The sequence below is a fragment of the Dipteris shenzhenensis genome, chromosome 1, assembly GCF_047967505.1.
Source record: "Dipteris shenzhenensis isolate YYH24624 ecotype China chromosome 1, Dip_SZ_1.0, whole genome shotgun sequence".
Taxonomy (NCBI): domain Eukaryota; kingdom Viridiplantae; phylum Streptophyta; class Polypodiopsida; order Gleicheniales; family Dipteridaceae; genus Dipteris; species Dipteris shenzhenensis.
This window is the reverse complement of record NC_141596.1, coordinates 23,318,679-23,330,271: the sequence shown is the minus strand read 5'-3', so window position 1 is coordinate 23,330,271 and position 11,593 is coordinate 23,318,679. Positions and strand designations below refer to the sequence as shown.

General features: G+C 44.4%; 1 protein-coding gene across 1 annotated transcript; it reads left to right on the top strand.

The window, feature by feature from the left end:
• The first annotated feature begins 8,819 nt into the window (after positions 1 to 8,819).
• LOC147905561 (putative L-cysteine desulfhydrase 1) lies at positions 8,820 to 10,843 on the top strand. The gene has a single exon (XM_087373358.1). It carries the CDS (start codon positions 8,897 to 8,899, stop codon positions 10,436 to 10,438), a length of 1,542 nt encoding a protein of 513 aa, XP_087229484.1. The 5' UTR covers positions 8,820 to 8,896; the 3' UTR covers positions 10,439 to 10,843.
• The last annotated feature ends 750 nt before the right edge of the window (positions 10,844 to 11,593 follow it).

Below are 11,593 nucleotides of genomic sequence, written 5' to 3'. Positions count from 1 at the left end.
GTTCAACTTCTACATGTGCATCATAGATGCAATAGTGTACTTTGGGGGCTCTCTGTCGCACATGTGACCTCTACGCCCCTCTCTCAGTGGTACTATGCCGACTGCTCATCTAGACTGCTCTCATATTGCCTAGCTCCTCTTCCTCCACTCCATTGTGTTCGGGGGCTGACTCAAATGTATAGAATTCTACGACGTGCCACTGTGCTCGATCACCCTCTATGTCGTGTGGTGGTTTGACCATCCCCTACTACTCTTTGATCTGTCATAGAAGTGCCTCCTTGTGTCATCGCATCTCCATCAGATAAAGCCCGATACAGACCTAGTCATGGAAATGGATCAGTCTCGTGAGTGACAAAGGACCGAAGCCACCCCCTATAGGTAGAGATAGTGGTAGCATCCCCGAATCTTGTAGTAGGTTGGGCAAACACAAAGAAAATGCTCCTCTGTCTCAACCGCCCCCATCGTACATAGCATGCAGACCCGCTGCTCTCTTGGTATACCCATTGCTCTCCCTGCCTCAATCCTCAACTAATGGGATGAAAACCCGCATCTAACCAATGGCAATCCTCAAGGCATGAGATACTCCTTTGTCCTTGAGATATTGAGGTTTGATAATGAATCACTCCTCTGATACTCTCAAGAGGTGGTCGCGATAAAACTAGGTCTTGGTGGGAAGCTCCTGGTCCCCCCCCAAGTCTAGGATGTGTGAAGCTGGAGGAGGTCTAACCATATGATACAATTGATCTCGTCTCACGGGATCGACTCAGGAGGTGCATCCAGCTCTACTGAAAGGGGGGAAGCCTATCCATCTGGATATCGTGCTTGGTATGCCATGTAGATATGCGTGCATACCATGTGTCTACCTCGCTCTCTGCGAGTCATATGGATCTAGGGCCAACCTTGGAAGTCTCCAATGGGGTCGGTCCCATACTCTGTGGATGAAAGTCACTGTCTGAAAGATGGCATCAACCTAGAGGTGTGTCATGGCGAACTCTGCCTGTACTATCTCATGTGGAACTAAGGGCTTACATCGGATCCCCATCGTCACCTGTAGCCGCTCGAAGCTCCTCCAGTCTATCCTCAGAAGATTACATCCCTAGAAAGGTGCTAATACATGACAGTCGACCGCACTAGTGTGTCGAAAATCCAGCCCTTCGTCGGTGGATCCTGGAAGTGCACCTAGAAACACTGCCACTCTAGTCTAGCCAAAGCGCTACGCCCTCGTGTGAGTCGTGCCTGGGCTACCTGTTTCATCGTGAAGATGAGTCCTGTGAAGACTACTCCCAAATATATGTATGACTGCACTATCTCCACTGGTTCACCACCACGATAGGTGAAAGTAAGTCGATTAGTCACTACTCATGAGGTGTTGAAGATCATGACCTTAGTTTTCCCAAGGTTGACCATCATATCTCTCTCTCTGCAAAACACCTCTAATGCCTCTAGATCTCTTTGCAGCCCCTCTGTTGAAGAGGATATAAAGACTATATCATCGGCATATAACAATATCTGTATGAGGAGATTCCCTAATAATGAGCCCTCGCCACCTAGGCGATCTATGAAAGATGCGATCTCATCAATGTAGAGTCCAAAGAGAGTCGGTGAGAGAGGGCAGCCTTGGTTCACCCCAATGGTGCTCTCGACCCAATCCGATAGACTGCTTGGGGCATGGACCCTACCTCTGACTGACTCATATAATCTCATCACACCCCAAATTAGCATCTATGGGATCTGCATCTCCTATAGTCTCCTGATCATGCACGATCGTGGAACAGTGTCGAAGACTTTTTGAAAGTCTACGAAGCATGTGTAGACTCTCTGATGTCTGGACCTCACCTCCTCAATGATAGCCCTTAGAGTGAAGATGTGGTCTAGAGTAGCGTGCTGCCTCCTGAATCGTGCCTGCCCTAGTTCTCGTTGCCCTTGTGCCTCTGTATGGCTGCTGAGATCTCTCTCTAGTACCGATCCATAGATCTTGGCCAATGTGTGGCCAATCATGAGGGTGCAATAGTTCTCGATGTCCATGAGGTCTCCTACTTTGTGTATCGGTACGATAGTAGAGGTGCTCCATGCTGGTGGGAAGCCGTGACAAACTGCAAGGTTAAACATATGTGCAAGGATCAGTGCTAGGACCTCCTGCCCATGTGCAAAGTGCTCTGTCCAAAGGCCTTCGTGATCCTATGCTTTCCAGTTGTAGAGTTGGTGAAGTGCAGCCTTCACATTCTGCGTAGTGAATAGATGACATATCTATCGGTGTCTGCCTCGGGACATCATATAAGGAGCATGCATAAGTGTGCCACACACCCGGATCCATGATGGGGATGGGTGGCTTCCCCTCCGAGAGGAATCACCACCCTGTGGTTGGGTCTCCTCTGCAAAATGATATGATGATCTCATCCATCCTATGTGTGAGGAAGGCTCATCTCTCATGGCGTGTCAGCCGCTAAAAGATCCTGTGTGCCTCATGTGACGTCAAATGAACCAAGGCTCGCTCCCGTGTGAGGTGGGCTCGTATCTCTTTGCATTCATAATCAAACTAGGGGTTTTGAGGTATCTTCCCATCTCATACCCATGAAGATCAGGTCGTAGGAAAGGATCTGGTGGTAGCATCATGTATCATTGTGACAAGGGTGGTTGAGGCATGGGCAAGGTCTAAGTTAGCTCCACTAAGGTCTGAAGCTCTCTGGCTAAGTGGCACACATACACTGGATCAAGGGCATAGTCAATGTGGATTTGGGTCCAGGTAGTAGTAGGAACTCTCCTTGTGCCTAGTGTAGTAGCAAAAACATCGAAGTCCAGATATGAGTGGTTGGCTCCAAGTGGGGGGGGGTATGGTGAGGTCATGTATACATGTGACAAAAGCCAATGGGCCCAGTAGGTAGTCCACTATGCTGGTCCCGCCTGCATGTGGGAAGCATGTGAACCCCACAGATGATGGCCATCTCTGAAGGCCATTGTAGATGATGAGGTCATGGACAGTAGCTCCCAACTCAAGCAAGTGTCGCCTGTATGCTGTCACATGTGAAGTATCTGCTGAAAGTCTCCGAATCCCAAGTTTTGCTACATCTAACTCTAGCATCATGTGGGAGTCTCTCTCATATGTGAAGTCAAGTAAGCCCACTTGCTTATCCCTCATCCTTGCATTGAAATCCCCCAGAAGGAGGGTATCTCCCTCTCTGGAGAACTCTATGATATCATCATGTATCATCTCAGAAGGACTGCGCCCCTTTGTAGTGACATCATGGGCATATGATGACGTGTGTGGAGGGAAATAGCATACTTCAATGAAGATTGGTTAGGCATCTAGTAGCTGCACTCGTATCCACATGTGACGTGCATGTTCCTCTCTCCGTACTACAGATATGAGTGGTCTCAAGTGTGTTTTGAAAAGGACAGCTACTCCTCCAGAGCCTCGTACTCCACTATCTCTCCTCATTTCTCTCCTGTGAACAGACTCCCAAATGTAACCGGTCACCGTGGGTAGCCCTCTCTCTAGGCTCTCATGTGTCTCAGTGTAGAAGATGATGTCTCTGTCTGTGTATGTCTTCGAGAAGCCACCTGGTTCAGACCAAAGGGTACCATTACAGTTCCATACAGCCATACTCAGCTTGTTTTGTCACACACACACACACACACACACACAGAAAACAATTATATATGGTATAGATTTGAGCATTGAAAATGACATAAAATCCTTATATTCATGATAGGTAACATGGGGGAATTCAATTTTTCTCGTAAAAATCTTTTCCCACCATGTCATAGGGCTTTAGTTAGGTAGACTATCAGGCTAGGTTAAGTTCATCTCAATATAGTAATCACATATTAAATGCCAATGTGAGTCTAAGGTCATCGCACAAAGTGCCCTAGCTTGAACCACTGAGTTGTCACAACCACATGCCTTGATATACATGGAATGGTTAGTGCCGATCCTTCCTCTCATTGCAAGGTATGGGAAATGGACCTAGATGAGACTCTTTCTCCTCAACCTCACTCATATGCCTTGTTGCTTGTCCTTGAGCTTGTAGCCCAAGTGCCTAAAACGCTTGCCTCTCTTTCCGAGGTCCTAAGTTCAAGTCTCAATGGACACCTAATGTATGTTGCAAGTTATGTAAACAATTCGACGCATATGATAGGCCTTCATCGACAGTTATTCAAGGCTTCATCTTGTCCACCTCGACTTTCACCAATTGCATGATGACTTCCCAGCTCAACCATAGCCACTAAGCTCCCAAATGACATTGGACTTCAACATCAAGCCTCCATGGACATGATGTTTCAGCTGGTGCATGACTAACATTTTGTGCAGGTCGCCATGCCAGGCATTGTTGGCAAAATGCTTGGTTAATTGGCAAATTTAGAGGGGGATGCCATCATGAGTGATGGTGTATGTGTGATGGGTATATAGCATGTGCAAGCAAGCATCTATTAACTATTCTTACACATTTGTATTTTCTCATATTGTATTTGGTTAACCCTATCTTGCATGTATGCATTTTTAAATCTTGAAATTTAGTGACCTCTCCATAAATCTACACATATAAATTACACTAAGTTTTAGGTTATAAATCCTCTCATGTATGTAAATGGTATGTAAGTCTCCCTATTTAAAAAATATCCTCTGTGCACTAACGTGCTATGTTAGATGTTTATGAGTGACCCCAGATGTGACTCTTAGGAAAAAAGTGTTGAAGAAAATTTTATATATAACTTGTTGCTCAAATCTAGGGAAACAAAAGATTTGAGCAACAATTATATTTGTCTCTCAAATTTTAAAAAAAAAAGATTTGAGTGTGTCCTATAGCTTTGTTGAACAAAAGAGTTTGCATACCTTCACCCTCTCATCAAGGTTGAGAACTTTCTCAAAGAGGAGAGAGCCCATGAGCGTGGGCAACCTCAACCCTTTGTCCATAACCCACGCAACTAACAAACCTTATGCCATCTAATCCAAAACTTGACTTTGTAGGCCATTGTGTCAATGCTTCCTTTCATGAAGATAAGATGGTCTGGTAATTGTGTAACCACTTCCCACCCATCCCTTTTTTGGCTTTGGGTGGGCATTAGAAATGTGTAATAGATCATTCTCGTGTGGGCAGAGATGCCACTTTGTTGGCGATTTTTCCCTATGGTCAGTCCCACAAGCCACCTTGTTAATGTAGGTGCCACAATGTGGCAATGTAGCGCACCATGTGAGGTGAGAGAATGGAGTCTCCCACGAGCATTTCAAGGCCAGTGTTGATGCAGCCAATCCTTTTGCAGGTTTCTTGTTGAATGTGAGCTAGGAGTCTATGGGAACCATTGGCTAGCACATGCTACGCGAGCAATGTGCAGTCGCATTTCTGCCCAAGCGAAAACAAAAGCTCTGACTACCTTGAGTTCGTTGCCAAGTGTCAGGCACATGTGTGCTAAAGATTGGGGACGCATGGTTGCCAGAAGCTAATCGGACAACATTATCAAAGTTATGAGCACATGTGCAGATTGAAGTCTGAAAAGAACATTTGAGCTTCTGGATATTGTCAGAATTATGAGCACATAATCGCAATTGAAGTCCGAAAAGCAAAGTTGTGCATTTTGTTATCTTCATGACAATAATATGAGAGGTAGGGCACATATCCAAATTGAATGCATTTTTATTGGATACGAGTTGAAAGCTAAATTCGACATGAAAGATTTGGGCATGTTAAATTTTTAGGTAGGCAACATAGCGAGATCAATTCAAAATCCAAGCCATGGTTGAGCCACGTGTCATCCTAATTCAAGTGTGTCACCCTAATTCAAGGCATAGTCACCTCCACTCTAATTCAAGTCGTGGTCACCTCCACTCTAATAAGGACCTTTGCTTTTTGATGGTGTGCTTTTTAGTTGGGTTTTGCATGGATACACCTCCACTCTAATTCAAGTCGTGGTCACCTCCACTTTTTAGTTGCATGGATATTAGTTGAAATACCAATTGCTTTGCCATCATCTTCAACTTCAACCGTGCTTGGCAATCATCTTCACCTTCAACCCTTGTGTTTTGCAACTCTCTTAAACTCCAATGTGCTACCATGCCCCAAGTGCGTACCTTCATCCTTGCGCTTTTTAGTTAGTTTCAACTACTTGTTCTTTATTTTGTCCAGCTTGCTCTGCATCTGGGCGACCCACAGAGCAACCTCCTCCTACTTCTTGCACAATGAATTGTGTAGCAGCCTCCTCCTGCGTAGCAACCTCTTTGAATGCTCCATTGTGGAATGAATCTCTATCTCTTCCTGACATGAGGAAAAAATGAGTTTGCAAGCGATTTCCCTCCCTATGCTTCTCAAGAAAACTTTTGAAACTTCACCGTAATTTCCCTTCCTTATCAAGTGCTTCCATTCTATATTTTGCAAGTAAATCTCTAAGCACTATCCAATCAGTCTCTCAGTGGATGTAGACCCAAATTTTTACTTCAAAGTCTCTGGCCTTTGGAACAACGCACGAACTAAGTCACATACATGAATGGTATAGACATCCTACAAACGATTCAAAAGGAGAAAGCTCAATCAACCTTTCGTACCAACAAAGTTCTAAATACAAGCTCAAAAAGTCCTCAGGATTAGCTTTGATCGAGGATTAAATGATAGTAAGAAGCCGACCACAGAATGAAGAGGAGATCTCAATCTTGCAAGAGTGAGGCAGAACAATAGGCCATGCTGAGCAACAAAAGCAATAGAGCTCTCAGACGCACATAGACTGTATAGAAAGCGTGCAAGGGAGAATTGGTTTCCTCTTGCGATACGAGCTACAATCTTCAAGAAGGGCTTGAACTTGGGCCAAGACCCAAAGAAAGCCATTGCAGAGGCCACCAGTCCATGAAGCACCAGGATACCACATCTGAGAGACATCCATTCATCTTCACGACAAAGAGTCAAGACTTGCCTCAAGAGGAGCTGGCACTTCGGTTCCCATTCCACCGTGAAGCTCCATGGATTGTGAAGAAATTTGTGACAGAAACCTGATACTGATGAGGGTATGCCCGTCGATCCACATCAACAGAGCGACTACAGCAGCCTAGCTGAAGAGGGATAGATCCTCTTAGCTTATTCTCAAACAAGTGTAGAAGAGTCATCGCTTGCAAATGGCCTAGCTCGATCAAAATGTCTCCTGTCAATTGATTTATCGAGAAATCCATCTCCAAAACTGACGTGCAATTCCCAATTTGCCATGGAATGCTGTCGTTCAAGCTATTTCTGTACAAATAGAGAAATTGCATATTTTGTAGCTTCCCTAGATTTTCCCTGCCAAGCCAGTATCATACAAAGCCAAAGTTACTAGATTGCTTAAGTTTCCAAGCTAAGGAGGAATGCTTCCTAATAGCTGATTCTTCCACAGTGCTAAACTGGTGAGATTCATCAAATCGCCAAGCTCTGCAGGGATCATTCCTTGAAGCTAGTTTTGCGTCAAGCCCATTACTTCCAAACTCTCACAACCTCTCAATTCTGGTAGAATAGCACCTGTAAGTTCGTTTGCTCTGAGTCGAAGAAGATGAAGTTTCTTCAGATTGCCCAAAGTAGGAGGGATTGAACCCGTCAAATTGTTGCTAAAAATTGAGAGCTGCCGCAGAGAACTAACGTTTCCTAACACTTTCGGAATGCTGCCATTCGAAAAATTGGCAAAGAGAGTGAGAATGCGAAGGTTTTGAAGACTACCAAACTCACTTGGAATGATTCCGATAAATGCGTTTATGCTAAGATCCAAAATCTCGAGGAGGGCAAGACTCCCTAGCGCGGCTGGAATCTACCCGACAAAGCCATTGCCACTAAGGTCTAGAATTTGCAGCTACTAATCCCTTTGGGAATCTCTCCGGTGAGATTGTGATATCCCATCGGAGCAAGAAATTGAGAGGAAGCTCTGAAATTTATCCCCCGTCCAATCGTATGAGGCATAACTCTTCAAAAGAGACACAATCTATGCAATAGACACCTAGAGGGACACTTCTATTTCTTTCAAGTAATAATCTTCATGTATTTCTTAGCAATTTTGAATTCCATAACATTTGTACGTATTTACATTGCAAGTATTGCAAGTAACTGGTAATCATTGTTCCATACAGCGATGTTCATCAAATAGGTACCTTTACTATTTCTAGTGACATTCTTTATTAAAATAAAAAACAACAACAATAAACATACATTATCCAATATGTAGAATACATTATGTGACTTACAAAATACAGGATACACGATCATGTGCAACAACAAATTCCACATTATACAAATGTACAAAATACATTATGCAATTTACAAGATCCCAAGGTACGGCACATTCCTTGGTCTTATAATTTTTGGAGAGAAACTGTGCCAACTCTCCCTCCACATGAACGTGTAGTTATACGAACATGTGGTTATATGTATTATGAAATTTGTACCCAGATGATCATGCTTTTACATGATCATATGGTTATATACACTACCAACTTTCTATCTACTTCATAAAACAAAGATGATCATGCTTTCGCATGATCGTATAGTTATATACACTACGAACTTTATATCCACATCACCGTCAAAGATCCTACTCGCCATTTACTTCCTCTACATAACAACTGCCTACCCGGATCTTGTTATTTGGGGATCCAGTTTATACAAGACAAGCGTGGCATCATTTTGTCTCAATCCAAGTATGTGCAGAAGCTGGTGGGGATAGATTGAACATGCATGATTGAAAGCCTATTCCCACTGGTGCATGTGGCCAAAGGGGAGAGGGTGCACTCCAAACCCCTTAGCCATGTGGGTCGATGTACCATTGTATTGTGCAATGCATTGCACTCATTGTCTCTGAGATTTGTATTGCACTTCGGCGCTCTTTGTCTGGCTTTGTGTCTCTCTCTGTGTCTCTTTCTCAAGATTCGTGTTGTCGTATAGCTTGGCTTTGTTGAATGTTATGCCGAAAACGAGTTCGCCATACTTTCACAGCTCCATTGCCCTCATCCCTTCCTTCAACCTCCGCTCGAATATCCATGGCTTGCCCATCCACTCGCAGTTATGGACCCATTAGTAGTAGCTTTGCGGAACGATCCTGCGATTTGGGCAGCCCTCGCTTTCCCCAGACTTCCCAACTCTGCCACAATGGCTCACAGACCACGTCCAACAACGAAGAGCAAGATGAATTCCCCTCGCAGGACAGCCAATTGAAGCTTTCGGTGAAAGGGGAAAGCTTGCAGGTTTTGATCAAGCGGGAGTTTGCTCATCACGACGAGGGCCGTGCTGTCCGGCTCAACAACGGCAGTTTTGGCAGTTGCCCTGCTTCCGTCCTGGCCGCGCAAGCTGAATGGGTTCGGTTGTGGCTACGACAGCCCGATGAGTTCTACTATGGTCCTCTTGAAGAGGGTATCCTCGCAACCAGAAGAGCTGTAGCTTCTATTATTCACGCGCCTGATGTTGAGCAGGTCATCCTGGTAGACAATGTCACCGTTGCGGTGTCTATGGTGTTACAAAGGGTTGCTTGGGATTTCTTGGAGGGACGATACCAGAAAGGAGATGCCGTCTTGGCCTTAAATTTTGCTTACGGGGCTGTGCAGAAGGCCTTGAAAGCATATCTGCTGAGAGTAGGTGCACAGTTGATTGAAGTGCAGTTGCCATTTCCAGTATCGTCCAATGAAGAAATTTTGGTTGCCTTCAATACTACTCTGCAGCAGGCGGAAAAAGCATCCCAAAGAATAAGGTTTGCATTGATCGATCACATTACATCCATGCCTTCAATGGTTTTGCCTATAGCGGAGCTTGTACGCTTATGCCGAAGAGCTGGAGTTGAACAGGTTCTGGTGGATGGTGCACATGCTATTGGAAGCGTGGACATAGACATCCAGGATATAGATGCTGACTACTACACTAGCAATCTTCACAAGTGGCTTTTTACTCCAACGTCTGTTGCTTTTATGTACTGCAAATCTGAGCATCTCTCTCTTCTCCATCATCCAGTAGTTTCTCATAATTATCAGAATGGGCTCGGCAAGGAGTGTGCATGGGTTGGAACTAGGGAGTATAGTGCACAGCTAGCTGCAGTCAACGCCATCGAGTTTTTTGGAAAGTTTGAAGGAGGAATCAGAGCTGTACAGGGCTGGAACCACAGAAATGTAGTTTCTATGGGCAGGATGTTGGCAACAGCTTGGGGAACAAAGTGTGGAACACCACCAGAATTATGCTCATCTATGGTCATGGTGGGGCTTCCAAGTGTACTGGACATTAATTCCTCAGACGATGCGCTCAACTTAAGGACCCGTTTCCGTCAAGATTTTGGCATAGAGGTGCCAGTGTATTACTCATTGGTTGCAGCAAACTCACCCAAAAATTGCACAAAAACTCCAGATGTCACTGCTTACGTTAGAATATCCCATCAGATATACAACAATTTAGATGACTACATAAAGCTTAGAGATGCCGTGAAATCTCTCATTGGAGATGATTTGGTTCGCTCTTGAGGCAGGCTTTCTTACAAATCTAGTTTGAATGCTAAAACTAGAGGCATTAAGCAGGTTTGAGCTTGCACCAATCTGTGTGGGCTACTTCATAGCTCAGATATCACACATAAACCTCCGTGCCAGGCTGTTACCACAGTATCTATGCTTTAAAAGCTTTGCTCATCTTATTCACAGATTGTGAGGCGATGCAATCATGCGGCCGTCTCCTATTGAAAAGATTTGCCAGAGTATTTCTCTCCGATTTCTTGTGTCCAGCGATTACACATGCGTGTAGAAAGAGGATGTGGTGCAGTACTCATAATCTTAAGATTATCAACTACACAGTACTTAGAGAATTTTGACGTAAGCATCTTTATTGTGGATCTAATCTACTAGCTTGTTCTCTTTTCTCCTGTTCTTTTCGGGCTGTGTCATACGTGCAAAGGGTGGTATCTAGGTTTTGTTGAACTTATTCAGGCTCACTGAAAAATGACATTAAAAAGAAAATGCCCAGATTATGCAAATCGGGAGAAATGGAATGGATAGGTAAGTCGATCTGGTGTCTCCTATTCAATGTCTGGGCCTCAAATAGCTACTGTGTTACCCTTCCCCGTGCTCAGCTGCAACAGACTTCATATTTTCACTGTTGTTCCCTAGTAGCTATTCCACTTCCCATATATGGTGGAGGTGAGGACATGTGACATTGTGGCTAGATTGCTTCAGATAAATTCGTAATCTGGCAATATCCACAAAGCCAGAAAAAAGAGCAGCATCAGAGACATTTATCACATCGACAACAATTAACTGTTGGGCTTGATGGATAGTTTGAATTCGTTTGTACATAGATGAATCAAAAAACATGCCTTTTTACCTGTCATGGTAAGGAATTTTTCTTGTCCAAAGTGTTAGAAAAGATAAAAGTGGTGGAGGTTGCTGTCTTCTGCCAATCTGTGTACTAGTGTAGACAGAGATATAGGTGCAGACAGTAAATGAACTGTGCTAGGCAACAGCAACATATATATATGTCCAGTGTGGGCCAAATCATGGGCACAGTGTACCACCCTCTATCAGTAGTGTGCTGAGTTAGATGTGGACCCCTGTGACACCCAAAAACTGTTCTCCTGCCAACTCGTGGCTCCTTCAAAAAACTCAGCTTGCGTCACTTCATAATGGCAC